Source organism: Cryptotermes secundus, unplaced genomic scaffold (genome assembly GCF_002891405.2).
Source record: "Cryptotermes secundus unplaced genomic scaffold, Csec_1.0 scaffold7, whole genome shotgun sequence".
Taxonomy (NCBI): Eukaryota; Metazoa; Arthropoda; class Insecta; order Blattodea; family Kalotermitidae; genus Cryptotermes; species Cryptotermes secundus.
In genome coordinates, this window is record NW_019727389.1 from 919,881 (window position 1) to 940,652 (window position 20,772).

The 20,772-nt window shown below is 37.9% G+C and overlaps 1 protein-coding gene across 4 annotated transcripts in view; it reads left to right on the top strand.

Annotated features, from left to right (window-relative positions):
* The window catches only part of LOC111864593 (uncharacterized protein ZK1073.1), a 119,266-nt gene that overhangs the window by 91,485 nt on the left and 7,009 nt on the right, over nucleotides 1–20,772 (top strand). For all 4 annotated transcript variants that reach the window (XM_023851942.1, XM_023851941.2, XM_023851944.2 and 1 more), the window contains 5 exons: nucleotides 5,902–5,965; nucleotides 9,164–9,281; nucleotides 11,267–11,477; nucleotides 11,641–11,715; nucleotides 18,085–18,200. In XM_023851942.1, the coding sequence (XP_023707710.1) occupies nucleotides 5,902–5,965; nucleotides 9,164–9,281; nucleotides 11,267–11,477; nucleotides 11,641–11,715; nucleotides 18,085–18,200 (584 nt within the window). The remainder of the gene's footprint in view (nucleotides 1–5,901; nucleotides 5,966–9,163; nucleotides 9,282–11,266; nucleotides 11,478–11,640; nucleotides 11,716–18,084; nucleotides 18,201–20,772) is intronic.

Genomic DNA, 20,772 nt, shown 5'->3' on the forward strand with positions numbered 1-20,772 from the left:
CGAGCATTTCTCTATAACACTTCTACGTGCAAAGTGGAGTTCTCTGAGTGTGCCCATTATAGCGACTGGCTACGGGCTGGACGTCCGAGAGGTCAGAGTTTTGGTCCCAGTAGGGTCAAGAATTTTCTCTTCTCCACGTCCTCCACATCGGCCCTGGGGCCCATACAATGGGTACCGGGGGCACTATCTCCGGAGGTAAAGGGGCCGGGGCGTGAAGCTGACCACTCACCTCCAGCTAGTGTCGAGATCAAGAAAACGCAGATCTAGACCTCCACTCCTCCATACGCCTTCATGGGATAGTGCTTAATTAATTAAGCACAGGGACAACTTTATACCTCCTTTGACTTTTTATTAAATTGCGGACTCTTGTGAACACTGACATAAACCTCTGGTTTTAGTAAAGGGTGGGGAGTTTCTTGATTTTCTGGGCGATTGTTAGCTCCTCATGAAGGACTGTGCTTCACGGAGTTAGTTATTGCATGTTGTTGGAATGTGGAGTGTAAGAAAGGACCGGAAGAATATTTGATATTTCCTGTGAGAAATGCGAGTAGTATTTCGGCTTGCGTGTTTTCAGTTAGAGCCGCATTCTCCAGGAACGCAATCAGAAAGCAAATGGTGTTCTCGTGTACTTTTCTGTCTTGTGTTTACTTGGAACCCTGACACGTTTGTATCAGAGAATGATAACTTGTTTTTGTTGACCAATTATTGAGCGTAGTTGACTATGTTACGCAATGGTGTGGTGCATTACACGCGTTTCATCTCTCTCTCTCCCCCCTTCCTCTTCTTCTTCTTTACTCACCCGTACTATGGGCGTGCCCACTTCCCACATGGCGGATTTCATGATTGACCATCATAAATATACTACCACGGAACTCAGAGCGGATGTTGGTTTTTGAAAGGACATCCGCTAGCCACAGTTTTAAACAGAAAGAGATGTCAACAATGCCAACAAATCAAGATACCACTGACATTTGTTATCACAGTATAGGCATTAAGCCTACTACAGCCTTCCGCCCTATTGTGTCGATCAGAAGGACACCTAAGAATCGCAGCTTTGCTTTCTACACAAAATTTGTTTGGAAAATATAAATGGAACAGACCATTTGCGGGATCTCTAAAGACTGTAGCAGGAAAACAAGTTATGAAGGTGTAATATGGGTTGAACTGCATCAGAACAGGGTTCTGTGTTGGAATTTTGTGATGATGGTGATGAAACATAGGGAGGGAAACTTTCTTGTTTAGTATTTGTGACTTACGCAACGACGCTGTCAGTATCTCAGATTATGTAGCGTCGAATGGTAGGGTGGTTAGGGAATGAACTCGAGGGACTGTGGAAAGTAGCTGTATTGGCCTAATTTGAGATATTATCTTGGCATTTGTCTAAAGGGACTGAGGAAAAACGAGGATTTTCAGCAAGGTTAGTTGGTGTCCCGACCAAGATTTGAACTTGGAATCCCGAAATCAGAATATTTTTGGTTAGGTTAGTCGGTGTCCCTACCAAGATTCGAACCGTGAACGTCCGAAATTGAAATGAACATGTATGTGTTAATGGAAAACTGTACCATGGTATCAGAGAGTTGGATGGTCTGTGAGATAATTGGATGGATGGAAGGCCGGGTAAACTGGCAGATAAACAATGGGTAGTATATGTATATTAAGTACGAATGTTGGCATAAATATAGATCATACAAAGATTAACACAGTCTATTTTAATTAGTGGAAGAGTAATTACGTTAAAATATCATTAATTATTTAATCGGTTTCACCGTACGTAGAGTAGCCGCTACTTAGGCTTCATTTCGGAGGGTTTTATTGTTGCTTATTGCTTACTGCTTCAGCTAGAACCACTGATTTCACTCAAATGTATTAACATCAGTTTCAGGGCCGCGCATAGCTCAAGCGGTTAGTCGCGGGTCTGGTCAAGTGGGATTTGTGGTGGACAAAGTGGCGCTGGGGCAGGTTTTCTCCGAGTACTTCGGTTTCCCCTGCCCATCTTCATTCCACCAATTGCTCCACAATCACCCTCACCTATCATCTGTGGCTGGTACAATAGGGCAGAAGTGGCCGCAGTACACGGGACTTAGTCTCACCCCACTAACATTAAAAAAAATCAGTTTCACCTCAGTCTCACCCTGTTATGCACTCCTATAAATCATCTGAAATCGATGATACTTGAAGTCGTCCAATTTAAGCTAGTGATTAAATTGGAATGTTAAGAGTAAGACTTGGTGTAAGCGGAGTATAAACAACTGACACTTATATCCCTGCGGCACGGAATAGTGGTGCCATAGTGTCAGTTGTTACGTGAAACCAATATAAATACATATATTATGAGCAAAGGATGCCGNATAATTTGGTGATTTCGACGGATAGACGTGTTCTGCAAATCAGATATTAAACCAGTAAGCAATTGTAATGTGTGCAGTCGTAATATCATTACCCTTTGTCTCATAATCCAAGACCCGTAAACGATCCTGAGGAAGACTTTCATTGCCACCGGAACCCAGCCAACATCAGAAACTAAAGGGCGTTAGAGCGGTTGCATACTTAAGATTGCCTAGTTATGAAAACACTTTTTCTTATAGAAATTGCTTTTGCTTTCTCTGTCATGATATAAACTTTTAGCGTGTTTTCTCTTGTTCTTCCGAAAAGTTTATTTTTCAGCACTGGAAATACTCGTATGTTTCCTGAGGAACATAACAATTTGCTTCGAATGTAAGGCAATCAGCCCCAAGCTGCAATCCTTCTGGATGCGTTCACAAGAAATGCGAAAAGCGTCTGTTAGCTTTGTCATGTCCGTCTGTCCTTCCGTTCGACTATGTGCCTCTCCGTCCGACAGTCCGCATGGAATTCCTCGGCTCCTACTGGGTGGATTTTCGTGGCAGTACATACTGGGTACTTCTACAAAAAATTTGTCAACAAAATTCAGTTTCGTTTAAAATAGTAGAAAAATAATGGACTCAGATGCGATTTTTAGAGTACCTGTCTCCTCCACTGACGAGAGCACACGGAGGCTGCCATGGAAGCGAAGCCATGACCATCCCATTCATTAATTTCGCAAATAAAATATCTGAACCTCCACCTAAGTATAATGTTATACTTACATTTTCTCTCTTGTTTCGTCCTCAGTTTTATTTCTTCTTCCATACCGGCCATTGACCATTTGGTGTTATTAATATGAACGATCGAAAGCAAATGATTTTTATTAGGTTTAACATCTGCAGAAACAAAGTGGCCTTTTTCACTTTCTTCTAATATTGTGTAGGTTAAATATGAAACACCCATGATGGATGCATTGCGCTTCCTGTGCATGATTGTTTGCTGTTAATCCAAGGACAACAACTTCAGAATTTCCCCATTTGAAAAACATTGATATCGTTTTCGGCATTTAGACTTAAATTTGCAGTCAGCAGTGTTTGGTATCTCAGAATTTTATGCCGTTAATTCACTCTTAGATTTACAAAACTATTTATTTTATACCTTGAAGATTCAAAGACTTGCTACTTACAAAGCTGTCTTTTCATTGTTAGATTGGCACACTTAGCTCATAATACCCTCCAGCACATTGGAAACTGTGCGTATACCAAGTCAGTCACAGAAGAGTAAGCAGTTACTACAGAATCAGAGTGTAAACATTGACTCACCTGCTATTTCAGACTCAGTAAAACAATAATATCGACTTGCTAGCAGCCGGAAAATTATGGATCTCCCCAGTTACTTTATTTTTGTTTTCCAACAGCACTGGCTATACAAGGCCATTAGGTGTAACCATTCAGTTGTGGAATTTTCTTTTCGATTGAAGGTGTACGACGCGAAACGCAAAATTTATCGGCTGATCATTACGCATTTCGAAGCCCGTTTGACCTTTTTGGTAAAATAAACAATCAGTTGTTAATGCATGACTTTAGTTCCCCCCCCCCCCTCAAGAATTAATGATGTGACGTTTCCATTACGGATTTCCATCAACCAAAATGTACGTAAGTTAAACAGATTTACTGAGAGTAAAAACTCTTCATAAGCAACCATAATAGCTGACGGTATAGGGACTAGACTACGGAGTGGACCACGGATGAATTAGGGTTCGATTCACGGCAGAGGCAAGATATTTTTCTCTTCTCCACATCGTCCACACGGTCCACACTCACTCTGGGACTCACCCAACTTCCCATCCAATGGGTACTGGGGGCTCTTTCCCTGAGGTACAGTGGACGGGGTATGAAGCAGACCACTCATCTCCATCCTCCATCTATTACTGAGGTTAGGTACGACTTCACTCTCCTATACGTCTTCGTGACGTGCTTAATTAAGTGCAGGTATAACTTTATCTCGCGGATTGTTATTATGTTTGTATACGCTTGTTTCATTCCGGGTGGGCATGAGAAAAATGTAGAATAATTTGCATTTTATTTTGTACCTAGGCATGTGATATTTGTTCGAATTAGTGTTGAGCCACTCCGCACAATGCCGGTGCCCTTCTTATGGGAGTCCGGTAGTCTGTTTTGTGGCGGGCACCATGCGAAACTCGAGGGCCGGACGCGGGAATCTATTTAGCTTCCTGCCGCAGTGCTTTGTTCAGATCCTGCGTGTTTACATTTCACGTGAATCGAAGTTAGTATCAGGCGTGTCGCCTAACGCTGTTCTGAAATCTTTGGAAGATGGTCCTGGCTATTGTCGAAATGAAGCCGACTGGGGAAGCCAGTCTCGTGGCAGGTAGGGGTCCATGACGTGCAGGACGTTGAGGACCGCGCCATCTCGGCTGTGCCCGGCCACCGCTTGCCTCGAGTCCGGCGTGTAGCCGAAAATCCGCAGGCTTCCGGTCGCCGGCTGGGCCGCTCTGCGTCTAGGTGGCTAGTACGAATTGCAGCAGTCTGGGCTGAAGGCCAGGAACGCATCTGGCCCCTTTCCGATCGTATTACAGGGCTGCTGGCCACACATACGTTATTGCTGTGAGATGGAAGGTTGTATGAATATCGTGGAGATCTTGTCTGGCAGCCATGAGAGATGCGTTTCGAGGATTTCCTTAGTGAGCTTGCATAGTTTGATATTGGATTCTGATGGTTGATGATGACCTGTTGAAAGACCTTCGAGTAAATCGGTTCATGTTGCTTCTTCCTCAAGCGAGGTCTAGCAAGGTGCTAGTTCTGAAACTGCGGTCGACGTGACCGTTCTGGTTATTGAATGCGGAGCGGTGCTGTCATGTCGGCATTTGAGCCTTGTATCTGGATTTAATTTCGAAGGCGTACAGAAGAAGAGATATAGCTCCACCATTCTTAACCTCGGTACTAGATGGAGGTGAGTGCTCAGCTTCACGCCCCCACTGCTTTATCCCTGGGGAAAGAGCCCCCCAGTACCCATTGGGTCCCAGAGTTGGTCTCAACCTTGTGGAGAAGAGAAGAATCTCTTGCCCCTGCCAGGAATTGAACCCAATTCCTTGGCCATCCAGTCTGTAGCCCGTCACTGTACCTAATTGATTTACACACTGTTTGTATTCCAAACTCATGTAACGGACCACCAGGGTATGTATACAACACTTGAGTTTTCCCTGTATTTCTAACTCTTAAGCCTGTTTCTGAGAATACATATTAGTTTTAATTACATTATTAATATATTTTAAAAATATCCTCAAGTTTCCTCTTTGGTCTTTCAAATAGAAGATTTCTAAGAGCTACCTATTATCTCCCATCCCAACTACATCTTCGACTTTTCTTAAAATCATAATTTCACCATCCTAAGGATACGTGGTAAGCTGCATAAAAGCTGAATTTAATGAGAGAGTAGCAATAAATAAATGATAATTTTATCCACTAGTTCCAGTATTTCACAACATGTATAGTATAACTGTTAACTAATTCTGATGTATGTTAGCCAGTATTCACTTTTTATATTTTTTATTTCTTCCAGGGTGATCTGAATCAACAAGGGAAGAAAGCAGTTTTCCTTACAGTTCACGACTTGGGGTGTAATCGTAAGTACAGTATAAACATATAATATTAGAGATATGCATGGAGTGACTATGGAATTCTTTTATAAAATTATTTTTAAGTCAGACACCCACTACGAATATTAACTGAAATACTCCTCCAACCACTGTACTTCAGAACTGAAACAAAAAGAAAAAATCGTGCAATACAACGTTTAGTTAGTATCAGTAGCAAATGGTGATATCTGATGAAGGAAACTTTACCTGATGAGTCAAACTGATTGACACAGGTGTCCTGTAAATTTTTCTTAGAGTTGCTTTGAAGACTCTCAGTTTGATTTTCTCTTGGAGTACAGTTTTCCTCTGTATCATAAATGTCTGAATTGAACCAAAAGCTCTCTGCTGCTGAAAGAGTTATCATAATGGACAATATGACTTTTAGGATAAAAGAAGCTTAATCAGTGGTGGAGTGTGATGTTTTCAAAAGTGGTAGGCAAATTCTAGGGCAGAGGAGGTCATAACAATTCTGGAAATTTAATATGTACATCATCCAAGGTAACTACACGTACATAAACCTGGGCTGAATGTTAATTAAGTTAAGGATGGGCCGCACCATAGCTCAAGTGATTGGTCACTGGCTTCCCACCGTGCCAGCCCGGGTTCGATCCCGGGTCTGGTTAAGTGGATTTGTGGTGGACAAAGTGGCGCTGGGGGCAGGTTTTCTCCGAGTACTTCGGTTTCCCCTGCCAATCTTCATCCCCAATTGCTCCACAATCACCCTCACCTATCATCTGGGGCCGGTACAATAGGCCAGAAGTGGCTGCAGTACAAGGGACTTACTCCCAACCTACTAGCATTAAAAAAAAAAAGTTAAGAATGAAAGGGGAAGGAAGTGTAAATGAGAAGAAAATTGTTAGCAGCTAACCTTGCACTTGTATTTGTACTAACGTTCCATACAACAACTTTTTAATGTATATATTGTGACATTACCAAATAGCTTAACAAGAGATGTCATCCATTGCTAGGCAATGAATAAAAATGCATCAATAGAATGAGGGCCAGTGAGGCGTTATTTGAGAACTGATAGTTGAATTAGTTGAATTAGCTAGTTGTGAGACAGTCGCCACCCAGTAAGGAAGCAAGCAGAAGACATTGCTGGGTTCTGTTACCAGGCAATGGCAATTGAAGACATAGAAGTCTTAGTGGATGTTGTAATGAGACGTTTAGTGCATGAATTAGTGATAGCATTGTAACTACTTATAGTTACTAGTTGTTTAGTGTTCAATAAATCCAATTACCAGTCCAAACCCCATGTCTAATCACTGACGTGTAACAATATTTATCACAGTCACAGAAATTTGGAAATTTTTCTATGTCTTGAATAATTTTCATCTCAGTTGTCATTAATAATAATAAATAATGGAAAGTTAACTTTTCAGAAGAACGAATAAAATACCATTTGTATGATTTTAATAATGATTCATAAGCAGTAGCTGAATATTTCCAGAGCAGTGTTTAAAGCTTCCAAAGTCTGGAAGTAGAACAAACTCTAGTTTGATAATTTTTAAAAATCAGTTGGCCAAATGCATTTTAAAAGTGTTGATCATTGCATAGTATAGCTGGCAATAAGAAGTTTTTCATCATTATTATTCACTCATATTTGTTGTCTCTTAACTCGAAATTCTGAGTGTTTTATAAAAACCCCTATGAGAAGCTCTCATTTTCTGACCAAAATATTTCAAAGCTCTTGAGCTTCTCAGTTAACAATTTGATAAATTATTCAATTTTTGGATCAGTAACTGATGTTTTTATGTTTGGTTTGCATAATTTCAGTATGTTTTTGACTTGCTGTAGCACTCCTGAAAATACTTTGAAAGGAAAATTATTGTCAAAATTATGAAAAATATTATATTCTTGAGCAGAAATACACATTTCACCATCCCATTCTTCCCTGCTTGCTTCTGTTGGTGGTGTACTCTGCAAGCACCAATCAACTGAAGTATGTTGGTATTTCTTATTTGGCTAATATAGCGAGTTTGTGGCAGCTGGGACTGTCTTGCCTTACCTACTCCCCTCAAGTTTGTGCTATATTTTATCTCTTCTAATTGTGCAAGTGCTCAGAAATGGCAAATGTAAGCCACAGGAAAATGTCTAATAAACCTATGCTTGGGTGCATGGAAGTGGTAGATGATGTAATGTAGTATATGACAGTTTTCCCCTGATTTTGAGCAGTACCACTGAGCCATGAAAGTAAAACTTTTATCTTTTCTTGCAAAGTGTTAGCCAGGCTAACATGCTCTGCCACTGTGCCTAACCACTGAGAGTCCAGGTCACAGATTCATAGTTCATCATACAATATCTTATAATCATGAGGAAGCCTAGCACAGTCAGTCGTAATTATAATTAATGAGCATTGCAGTATGCCAGTTAATATCATTCCTTCCAAGTCTTATGTTTGCACAGCACATTAATTTTTGTCATAGTTGCTGATGAAGAGTCACACTGTTAGAACAGCATGCCAATGTGTCCTGTGCACAATTACTTAAAATACAATATGAGTATACTTACAGAGATATTAGGTTTTCGGACTTTATCCATTGTCCTGGTTTTTAAGATAACTAAGAAAAACACGATGTTTCGGAAACTGTATCTGTTTCTGTCGTCAGGTTAGGGAAAACACCTATTCTGTTGGGTCCCTTAGAAAGAGCTAGCCTCAATCACTAGCTAGCTCTTTCTAAGGGACCCAACAGAATAGGTGTTTTCCCTAACCTGACGACAGAAACAGATACANCACTGAGTATACTTACATTCAGCAATGCAGATATGTTGAGGAAAATATTTTGATCGCCAAGGAAAACGAGGCACTGGCACTTTTTAAGAGTGAATGTATAAAAAGTAATATTCATAAGCTAGCAAAAATGAACACAAGGAGAAAATATTCCACATGTTCAGTTAATCTTGAAAGATGCAAATACTATAATCATGCTTAATAATATAAAGATATTTATGTAATAAAAAATTAAAATTATACCATCCCCAAAAGTATGACAGTAGGCAACAACAGCAGTAAAAAACACTTCTGCCATTACACAACCTATATTTTAGAAATAAGTGTAATATTCTGAAAAAATTTAATCTAGCACAGGTTAATTGTGTAAGTGCTGTGCAGTGGACAACTGAATTTTATTAATTGTACATCAGTAACCAATTACCTACATGTCTCTGATTTAATCTAAATTTCAGATGCATCATTCCATGACTTTGTGAACCATCCTTGTATGTGTGAAATCAAAGAGAGGTCTCTCTTCATCCACATTGATGTCCCGGGTCATGAGGACAATGCTCCAAACCTACCAGACAGGTATATAGTTGTATGCAGAAGAAAATGAAAACCAATAGTGTATCAAGAATTTCATTCAAGCCAGGGAATTTATTATGTAGATTCAGAAAGTAAGTAATAACATTAGCTTTGGTCTTTTCACCACAAAATCTTTGTTTTGTGATAAAAGTTTGTCACCCCTTCTTCGTATCACGTGAGATATTTTATTTGAGACAAGATTTTAACCCAGAGATCTCCACTTTACAATTTTAAAAAGGTATAAATCGCCAGGTTGTGATCAAAATCTGGCAGAACCTCTTCAAGCAGGAGGCGAAATATTATATTCTAAGATCCATAAGCTAATTACTTTTATTTGGCATAAGGAAAAATTGCCTGATCAGTGGAAGGAATCTATTATTGTACCAGTTCACAAGAAGGGTGATAAAACTGACTGTTGTAATTATCGGGCGATATCACTGCTATGAACTTCATACAAAATTTTATCCAATATTCTTCTCTCAAGGTAAAGTCCATACATAGATGTAATTATTGAGGATCATCAGTGTGAGTTTCGATGTAACAGATCAACTATTGATCAGATCTTTTGCATTCTTCAGATCTTGGAGAAAAAATGAGAGTACAATGAGACAGTACATCAGCTATTTGTAGGCTTCAAGAAAGCCTATGCTTGAGTTAGGAGGGAAGTATTGCACAATAACCTGATAGAGTCTGGGATACCCATGAATCTAGTTAAGCTGATTAAAATGTGTTTAAACGAAACTTATAGTGAAGTCCATATAGGTAAACATTTGTCTGATAAATTTCCTATCCAGAATGGTCTAAGACAAGGAAATGCTTTATCGCCACTCCTCTTCAACTTTGCTTTAGAGTATGCCATTAGGAAGGTCCAGGAAAACCAGGTGGGACTGGAATTAAATGGGACACATCAGCTGTTGGTCTATGCCGATGATGTGAATCTACTGAGTGATAATGTAGATACCATAAAGAAAAACAAACTTTAATCGAAGCAAGTAAGGAGGTTGGTCTAGAAGTAAACACAGAAAACTAAGTATATGTTGTTGTCTCATCACCAAAATTCAGGGAAAAATCATGACATAACGATAGAAAACAGATGTTTTGAAAATGTGGCACAGTTCAGATATTTGGGAACGACAATAACAAATCAAAACCTGATTGAGGAGGAAATTAAGAGGAGATTGAACTCGGGTAATGCTTGCTACCATTCAGTCCAGAACCTTTTGTCTTCTTGTCTGCTGTCCAAAAACATAAAAATTAGAATATACAAAACTATAACTAACTAACTAACTGAGGTACATTACAAATCCAGTTTTAAATACAAGTGACTGATGACATTTCCAAATACTTATACTGCAGATATTTCAGAACCTTCAGAAGCAGAGGTTTTATAATTTATATTTCATTATTCTGTAGTGTAGCCAATGAAGGCAGCAATAGCAGGAAGATAATGGATTTAGAATCAAGAAGAGAGGTATTGTGATCATAACATTCCTTTAGATACTCTACTTTCTTACTGCAGATTTATTTACATTATTCGCTTCATGTTCCTCAAAATTTAACATTTAAAACTGAGATGGAAAATATGAAATTAATTTTTCTTAAATGGTATAAACTAGTCTCCATTCATGAGAAATACAAGATCAGTTTTATGCACAGAAAAATATATTATTTTGTTCTTTTATGTTGTTTAGACTTCCTTATCATGACTGCATTTCAGCAGTATATTTCACATAATTTAAACCACTGAAACAATGCTGTTTTGGTAATGAAGGTTAGATTACACACTGTTATGTATATGCTGTTCATATCACAGAATATTTTGCAGATAAAGAAGATTTAGGCAACATACGTGACATACCATTGTTTCAAGTTGCTGAATAGAAGGGGTAGCCTCTTGAACTTCCCAGCTGGGTCTGAATCCCAAAATATGTTGAAGAGTAATGGAACAATATTCAAATCTGAAAGTATTTGACTTTTGATGTGATTAGCTTTCAGTTTCCTACACTGCAGACACTGGGAGAAGATCTTGTCACAGTGCTAGACTTCCTGCATGTGAAATATGTGATAGGGCTGGGTGAAGGAGCTGGAGCAAATGTTCTTGCCAGATTTGGGATTGCCAATCCCTCACGTGTACTTGGCCTCATTCTTATCAACTGCACAGGCAGTGCAGCATCTGTTTTGGAAAATTTCAAGAACAAGGTATTTTTCATTTGTATAATATTTTTAGTAATCTCACTGTTTCCCTAAATATGTTCATTGTTTGTGTGGTGCATTCAAGATTCTGAAAGATTAGATCTTACAGGTTTTATCTTAAATTTTTAACTTCACAAGTGAAACGCCATTCAGTTTTTGTTACTTTCAGTTTGTAAACTGGAAAGGAAGTGGGTCAGTGAGCCAGTCTGCTGAAGAATATTTAATATTCCACAAATTTGGACATGTAAGTAACCATAATTTTTATCAAAATAGTGAATGTTGTGTGTAAGTTTTAATGTCAGAATTATTAAAACCCATCACTGCTATTTTAAAATATTTCCAACTACACATATACCTTGATAATTCATTTACCAGTGTTTAAAAGTTATTTTTGTGCATGGCATATCTTTACATCCTGTAATGACCTGTGTTTGAAAGTTTAGACCTTGCATTATGATCCTATGTTTCCAGAATTTAAAAGTGGAACATCATTAGTTGAAAAGATACTCATCCCTGCTGCTTGAATGAATAAATGTGTATTCTTTAAATAGTGTCTGCCTCTCATCTCAAACCATAATTGAAATGTTAAGCAAGCATCAGCTGGGCTAGTGGGGAGTATGGCAGGTACAGCATAGCATTACAGGAAGCAGTAATCCGTACTTCAACCAAGGTCTATTTTCCAACATGCAGTGTTTAAGTGGTCACAGATTATAAATTTGTGGTGATTCCAACTCTATAGATATGCCTGCATTAGAGTGTTAATCAGTGTTTCATATGTAATTTGTAACTGAATAGTATTTAATGACATTTTAATAAATCTGCTTATAGGATTAGAGTCATTAGCATATGTAATCAGTTTCCTTCTGAAGAAAACAATCAGAAGGAGAGTCATTAGCATATGTAATCAGTTTCCTTCTGAATAAAACAATCAGAAAGAATCGGGGGGTATGACCTGAGCACAGATAAAAATATCCAGTTCAGGGAATAAATGTCTGCAAATGCAAATAGTGCTGAATTTGTTTAGTAGGAAACTACGGTGTAATTTATCATTTCCAATACCTGGTCCATTATGTTTAACAGTGAGAATTTTGTTGTGGACTGTTCGAAATTACTATCCTAGATTTCAGAAATCATGTTATCAAATGTCATTAGACTGTGTTTATCATGTTAAATATATACTTTATTTCCTAAAGTCACAATATAATTGCTTTCTGCATATTTTATTACCCAGGAATCAGCTGTTTGAATTGTTTTACAGAACACCAGAGGTGACACCCATGTTTACCCCGCCTTTAAAATTTAGCCCTAATCCAGTACCAAAATATTTCTTCAATTTGCTACTGCCTAACATTTCAGAAGCAGGCTGCATATCAATTAAAACAAACTATTTGCTGACTTGAAAATTGAGAACAAAATAAACAAGTTTTTTAATATATTTTTGGTTTGATGGTACCACAGATTTAGTTTGAATTGTCCACTACTCTCAGTGATATGTAAATCTTGAACTGATTGCCTAGAAATTACATATAACTATGCTAAAACTTTTGGGGTTCCAGTCACGATACAACCTCACAAACATGTGCACAGAGGGGTTAAACTCGTGTGTCATTAAATATAGTTCTCCTGACAACAGGCCAGCGAAAAATCTAACAATCTACAGCAAAACCATCAATTATTATGGGCGTTATAACATAGGTGTGCAGCTGGACGAAACATTGACGTCGAACCCCCCCAGACGATTTAAATACCTTGACGAAACATACACGTCAAACCACGCTGAACGGTTAAACACCCCACTGAAATATTTTACCTGGACTTTACAAGTATGAAACAACTTTACTGGCTATGAGTTGCCATGTTCAGTAATTAGATCACTACTGCATCCAGCTGTAAATAAGTTGATTTTCCATTAGTACATATGATACTTTAACATGTACAATACTTACATCTACTTAGAAACCACAAATATTTTTGGTCAAGGTTGCTGCATTTACCTGTGTTGAGAGGTTGTTTCATAGAAAGATCCTTTTACCCTGAAAAGGGATAAACTTTGTAAATGATACCAACAATACCATATCTAGGAATTAAATTCGGTTTAAGTTTAATTAGCAGAAGTCATTTTCTTTACATTCACAGATTGACTATGCTGTTAACGCAGATCTTTGCAACTTCATCGCAAACTCTTTTTATCCCTACATTTTGTTAAGAAAAAGAAACTCCTTACCATGGGATAGCTCAGTCTGTATAGCAACTAGGCTGTGGGATGGTTGACCAAGGTGTTAGGATTTGATTCCTGGTAGGGGCGAGAGATTTTTCTCTTCTCCATAATGCCCAGATCAGCTCTGGCTCCCACTCAGGCTTCTGAACAGTGAATACTGGAGGCTATTTTTCTGTAGATAAAGCAGCAGGGGCATCAAGCTGACACAACTCATCTCCATATAGTACTCTCTTATACATCTTCATGGCATGGTGCTAAATTAATTAATCTCAGGGATAAGTTTTTCATTAGAGGGTGGAGAGTTGAACCTCCAAACTCCCTCTCTTTAAATGTAGCCTTGGGTGTCATCAATGTGTGGCTTACTTGCAGATGATCTAATGTTATTTGAGGAAAAACATTTTCTGTGCCAAAACGACATGAAACAATGAACCTCTATAATACTAAACTGAATCATTCTGCTTTTTTATGCCTAGAAGTATTAAATGTCATGGTTAGCATTTACACCCAAAGTAAGTGATCTTGGATGGACTGAATATGAGTGTGGCATGTAACCAGATATTAACAAATGTGTATGTATAGTGCCTTATTTAATTGTATATACACATTGGTATTGTTGATCTCAGATTTTGTGATTAATGTTGTAATATTTTCTTTCATGTATTCTGTCTCTTTTTCTTTCCTCAATAATGCTTCAGATAATTGCTGAGGTAATATTTCACTCATTATTTGCAAACTTGATCACCAGTTTTCACATACACAGGCAAGACTAATAGTTATAGTGTGGAAGGTTGAAACCAGGGCTCAACAAATTTACTCATCTGCTTGTTCATGATAAATGAAAACTAGTGATTATTCTGTAGTCTTTTGTATTAAAGCATGTAGCATATAATATACTGTACAATCTAATGTATATGGATGTGTTATTTATCTGTGAAAATGTAAAAGCACATGTTGAGTGATAATTCGTATTTCACTGGCGAATTAGTGTTACATTTGTTGACCTCTGACAAGACGAGAGGATGAGACAGTATCAAAAGACATGTGTAGAAAAGGAAAGGTAGAGGAGTGAGATGAAGGAAAAGGAAAACTTATACTTACATATGTAAGGATAAAAGAGTGCTGAGAAACTGTTGAATTTGGACCCACATTGACTTTCTCTCTCTCTCTCTCTCTCTCTCTCTCTCTCTCACACACACACACACACACACATGCGCACACAAATGAGCATGCACACTCATACATGCACACAGAGACAGACAGACAGATTCTTTACTGATAAGATATATTTCAACCACTTAAAAGAGACTAACAGGAACTAATGCATGTCTTATTTTAACCCAGGGGCACTCCATCCCTAAGGGGCCAGATGGACTGGGCCTCATCTCCATTCAGTGCCTTGATGCACAAAAAGTAGTTTAATAAATTTCTAATTTGCTTGCATTTAGTATGGCATAAAAAGTAGTTTGATGGATTTTTAATTTGTTTGCACCTTGCATGGTATGAAACAATGTTTCAGAATCCACAGAGAAATATTTAGTGTGCAAGTTCATGGAGGGCCTTGACTCATGGGCCCTAGCCATAGCATATATTTCCATTCAAGTTCCTCTCACTTGCTTATGTATTTCCATTATGGAGCAACACAGCTTTCAAACTTAACTTCAAGGATACAATAAATAGACCCCATTCAGTCCAGTTATGTTGTCGACTAAAGGATTCCATGAGAGAGTCCACTCTAATAGAGTGCACTAAATTGCCTTCCTGAGAAGAAATGATAAAAAGTCTTTTTGACAATCACAGGACAAAGATATCTTAATGCATTTTGTGGAAGATCCAAACTTTTGAGTCTAAACACCAAAAGTTCAGGTTGATTTTGATAAATTCAGATTATGGATAAGATCACTCATATCTGCTTGAGATATTAAATGAGATTGTGTTGAGGAAAAGATGGCAAAATTTACCAGAGTTAAAAAGAACATAAAATACAAGATGTTCAGAGAATGATATGAGGTGAGTAAACTGGCAGATAAAAGACAATATATAAGCTGTGTAATAAAACTGGATGGGTGTGGACATATCCTGAACATGAACAGACACACAGTAATACACAGAAACTTACAAAACAGGAGATGAACAAGTGGCAGACACCTCCTCCTTTCTACTGTAATGTAAATACAAAGTAATTTAAATTCACATGTACCTCAAAAACTGTGGGTAACAGAAAATTCATGTTTTTATTTTCATAATAAGCATAAGAAAAGTTCATAGGTCAGCAAAAAACATCTGTGTGACAAAAACCTTGTTGAACAATGTTATCAAAGAACCTAAAAGAAAGATGTGAGGAGTGTAGTCAGTCTGGCCTTGTAAGTGATGGGAACAACAAATTTTTAGGTTTGTATACACCTGCTGAAACGCTTGTTAATGTTGTTTTGTCTCTCAACCTATACAATTGATCCATGGGCTGTAGAGAGCACAGATAAGCCTAGAGAGGTTCCAAGCAGTTCCAAACCTACCCTGCTGCAAGGGGAGTACCAAGAGTTGTAAGATATTCAGCCATAGGTTACAGGGTGGTGCAGCACTATTGTTTAAAATGTTAACACAGAATAAGTCTGAAGTTTCCAAGACAAAGGGTTCTGTGTAATACAAAACGTAAAATTTTAAAATATAAACAAAATTTTCTTTCTTTCCTTAACTATAGTTTTGGGAGGTGGTAAATTTTATTTGATTCTGGCCCTACTTACTCAGTCATGAGGCACAATACCTTCTTTTGAGTCTCTACATAGAGATCTGTTGATCTCATGATAAGATACTGGATCAATCGATCAGTCAGTCAGTCAGTCAATAATAAACCAATCGTTCACTCCATAATTCAGTAAATAACATTTTACATACATTCATAATCAGTTGTATGTTGACAGGAATGTGGGTCCATTTATCATAAAATCTTCCTTTTCTAATTGTTACCACAAATGTACCTTTCTCTGTCATTTCTCTCACTTCTGGAGGTACTTGAAGTCATAGTTCCCCCACAAACATTCTTTGCCGTAGAATGCGAGACTTTTCACCCCATTAGAAAGTCTGGAGCTTGTGAGTAATTTCCATACTGAATATTTCTAGTCACTAGAATACTCTTTGTCACAGAACTTAATGGTTCCTACTGCACATTTGTGCACATCACACCATGTGCTACTGCACATACATATTACAATTTATTGAGTTAATTATATATTATTGTAATTTATGCTATATGTTTTTTTAATAATTACCCCTAACATTGTTCAGATATTCAAATAAAGGTGTTGTAATGGGATGAACATATTGCTTGACTTGGAAAACAAGAGATGCATGCAGAACTTTGGTTGCAATGCCACTTCGAAGATTAAGGATATGGGGTAATAGTAAAGGGATGAATTATGGATGTGAGCTGAGTTGAATTGACTCAGAATGTGTCCAGTGGTAGGATTCAGGACCAACAATGTTACTAGTGCTAGTATATCATCCCTGATGGACGTAGAAAGTGTTTCCAAAATAATGTAAATTTATCCAAACATGACATCCTTTGCAGCTTGAGAAAAAAATGTTCATACACTGGAAAGTAAGTCTCTTGACTGCTGTACGTGAGAATCGTTCTGGTCTGAGCTTGTTATGTAACACAACTTGCATAATTGTGTTGCTCATGCTAGCCTTAACCCCCTGAACTTAAATGTTTAATGTTACTGAATTTTTATACATCCTTTTTATGTGTATGTATTATAGAACTCTTAGGGCAAAAACCTTTACTCCATAAACACCCAATTGCTGGTGCAGAGATGAAGCCCCTTACCTAAAGACTGAGGCTGTGATAATATGCTGCTTGTTCAGGGATATTGCATAACTCAGGGGGTAGTGATAGTTGAGTATGGAACAGTGGTAACTTGATGATTGAGGAAGCCGAAAGGAAAATTTGCGTAGACGCTAGTTCATCCACCATGACTATCACATGAAGTCACTCTGGGTTGGAGCCGGGCTTCCACAATGTGAAGTCAGAATCTGACTGTCAGAGCTATGGCACAGCCTCATTCTAATATGAAACTCCAGTTACATAAAGAGATGAACTTGTCCAGCAGTCCCATGCTTTTGGGCAGCATTCTTACAATCAGCCAAGTCCTGAAGCTATCAGACCATTCAATGTAAATTACTTTCATACACTGTATTCTAGTATGTGAGATGTTGCAGGAGATGTTTAATTATTATGTTCTACTGTTTTAGGACCTGACAAGCAGCTAATCTAGTTAAACTGAAAGCATATATTTATGCAAAATAATTCTGAGTATTAATATTTTGATGTATGGTTTTCAAACTGTACTGTTAATATTGTTCTCTAGTTTCATCAGTAAATGTAATAATTTTATTTTGTAGCAAATTGTGAATGATGCAAATTCAGACAAGGAGAAGGTGATGCAGGAGTTCCAAGAGCGAATAAGGAGCACTATTAACAACAAGAACCTTAAGCTGTATGTGAATGCCTTCCTTAAGTAAGTAGAATGTTGCATTACACTAAACATGTTATTTCTTTCAAACTTAAACATGAATTCAGTCACCAGGGATTTGCAATTTTATATTTTCACCATGTATGACTATTGCATTTTATATTTCTCTAACCCTAGAAATATATTGTACAACAGGATTTTTATTTCTGTCCCCTTGCTGGCACATGGAAGTGGGGTAGAGATAATAATGCTTTCTACTCCTTAAATAATAGTTCAATTATATTATTCCTTGCATTTGAATTTGTAATCATTAACTTTCTTGTGATTTGTCCTGCTCTATGGGTATCAGCTTTGTCGTACTGCTGTTACGCGCACCAGTTGCGTTAAGGACCTAGGCATTTTCTTTGTTTCTAAATTATATTTTCACAATCATGTTGATTTTTTATATTCTGAATGTATAAAGCTGCTAGGTCTTATACGCTCAATAACTTTTAGATTTTCTTCTCTTGACTGTTTATATGTGCTGTATCTTACACTAGTCAGGTCCATGTTGGAGTATGCCTTGGTAGCTTGGAATTCTATCACGTCTACTGACTCCGCAAAACTTGAGCGCATCCAGAAAAAGTTTGCATCTGTCTGTTTCTATCGCTGCTTCCCACATAGCTCCTGTAGTTATACATCTGCCTTAGAGAGACTAAGATTGCACCCTCTAAGTCTGTGTAGACATCTTCTTGATGCACTCTTCTTCATTCAGGTTTATCGTGGCCTTAAATCCTGCTCCTCCCTTCTGGATAATGCTAGTCTTCGTGTTCCTACTTGCCATGTTCGAGACTTCTCTACTTTTAGCGTTCGTCCCTCAAAAAGACACTGTCCCTCTTTCGGTGTGCCCTTGCTACCAACGTGGTGGGTAAAGATCTCAACATATTTGCAGATGGAGCAGTTTCTCTGAATCATATTTTACAAGCATGTACCAAACCTTTTACGGTGTTACTGGATTAGTGTTTTCATTAACTACAAATGTGTATACCTCAGCTAATGTAATTGGTTTTAACTTATTGACTTGTTATTAATTTTATGCTATCACTCCCAGTTGTCTTATCTTAGTATTTAGTTATTACTAGTATTAGCAGCACTCGTAATAATTCATAAATGTATGTATATATTTAAGTCTTCTTTAGATTTATGCTCACAGATTTATTTGTCATATTTGTATTTTGTTTTAATTATTTTCTGTACCTTATATACTCGTGCTAACTTTGTAATTGGCCCTGTGCTGTTAAGTTATTGCACGTAAACAAACATGAATTGAATTGAATTGAATTTGTCCTTATTTATATTTTCTCAGATTTCTATATAAATGTGTGCATTCTGTATGGTTAGGTAAAAGAAACCTTATAGAGGTTTATGCATATATTTTTTTAAGGTATCAGTATAAAGTGGTATTGGTCTGTTCACGTGTTTCAGTTCCAGAATTAGTTTATGGATTTCAGTGAAACTGGCTACTGGGAATGTATACCTTATAGTCTACGTTCCTAATTTTGACAAAAAGTGAAAGAAGGCTTATGAGATCAATTGTTGTGTGTGTGTGTGTGTGTGTGCGCGCGCGCGCCCCCCTCTAATTTTTTCGTTTTATATTTTGCCTGTTTTTCTTATTTTGAAAATAAGAAGGAAAAGGCAGAGACACAGACAACAAGGCGATCTCATAGGTGTCCTTTTATTTTTTCTGAATAAAGAAAGTAGGTTAAAAATAGGAGGCTTATGAGAGCACCTTCCTTCTGTGTGCCTGGGTACCTCCTCCTTAATTTCTGAAAGCCAGAAGAGACGGCCATTACAGTACCATATAAACACATGTGACATGACACCTGAAAGCCGTAACAGTGCAGTCAGAGAAGTGCTGAGGCGATGGCCTTTGCTAGTCATCAGCTCAGTAATTAGGTCTTCCAGCTCTCGGATTTCTGGGCTGTGTGACTGACTGCTAACCATGGGTTGGGTTGGGTCAGGTCGGGTTGGGTAGATTGCTGCTGGCCTTTGCCAGTACAGTCATTCTCAAGTCATAGTCTGATGGGACTGATGATCAAATTTTACTGACTCAAGACTCTGAGAGTTTTGTAGCTTTCCTCGTGGGAAGGCTTCTAGCCATGTTACTGAGTAGTCTTCTTTATTTAACTTTTTGGTCAGACTGCAGAGTAAACACCGTCTCAGATTCTCTTTTGAGAGCCTACTTTCCCTGTATGTCTGTATTGTATTCCTATTATCGTTGCTAGGCAACAGGACAGTAAAAACGTTCCTGCAGCAATGAATACACACTCAAAAATAGAATAACTTCTGTACACATTGTTTTCTATGCAGTCTTTGTCGTATAAAAGGAAAATCTGTGATTAGTCCTTCCTAGAACTTCTTGTATAGATTTTGGCTTCTGAGTTATGAAAGTCTTTATTTATTCTGGTAAGTGACAACATTTTGGAGGGACTTACTGCTTTCAGATAACCTGAAGATGGAAGCAGTAACTTCCTTCACAACCATGGTAACCACCATCTGGAGTATCCACTATTATAACCCTGACCAGTGTTTCCAAAACTTTTTCATTTTAAGGAGCACTTGAGCATCATTTTTCTTT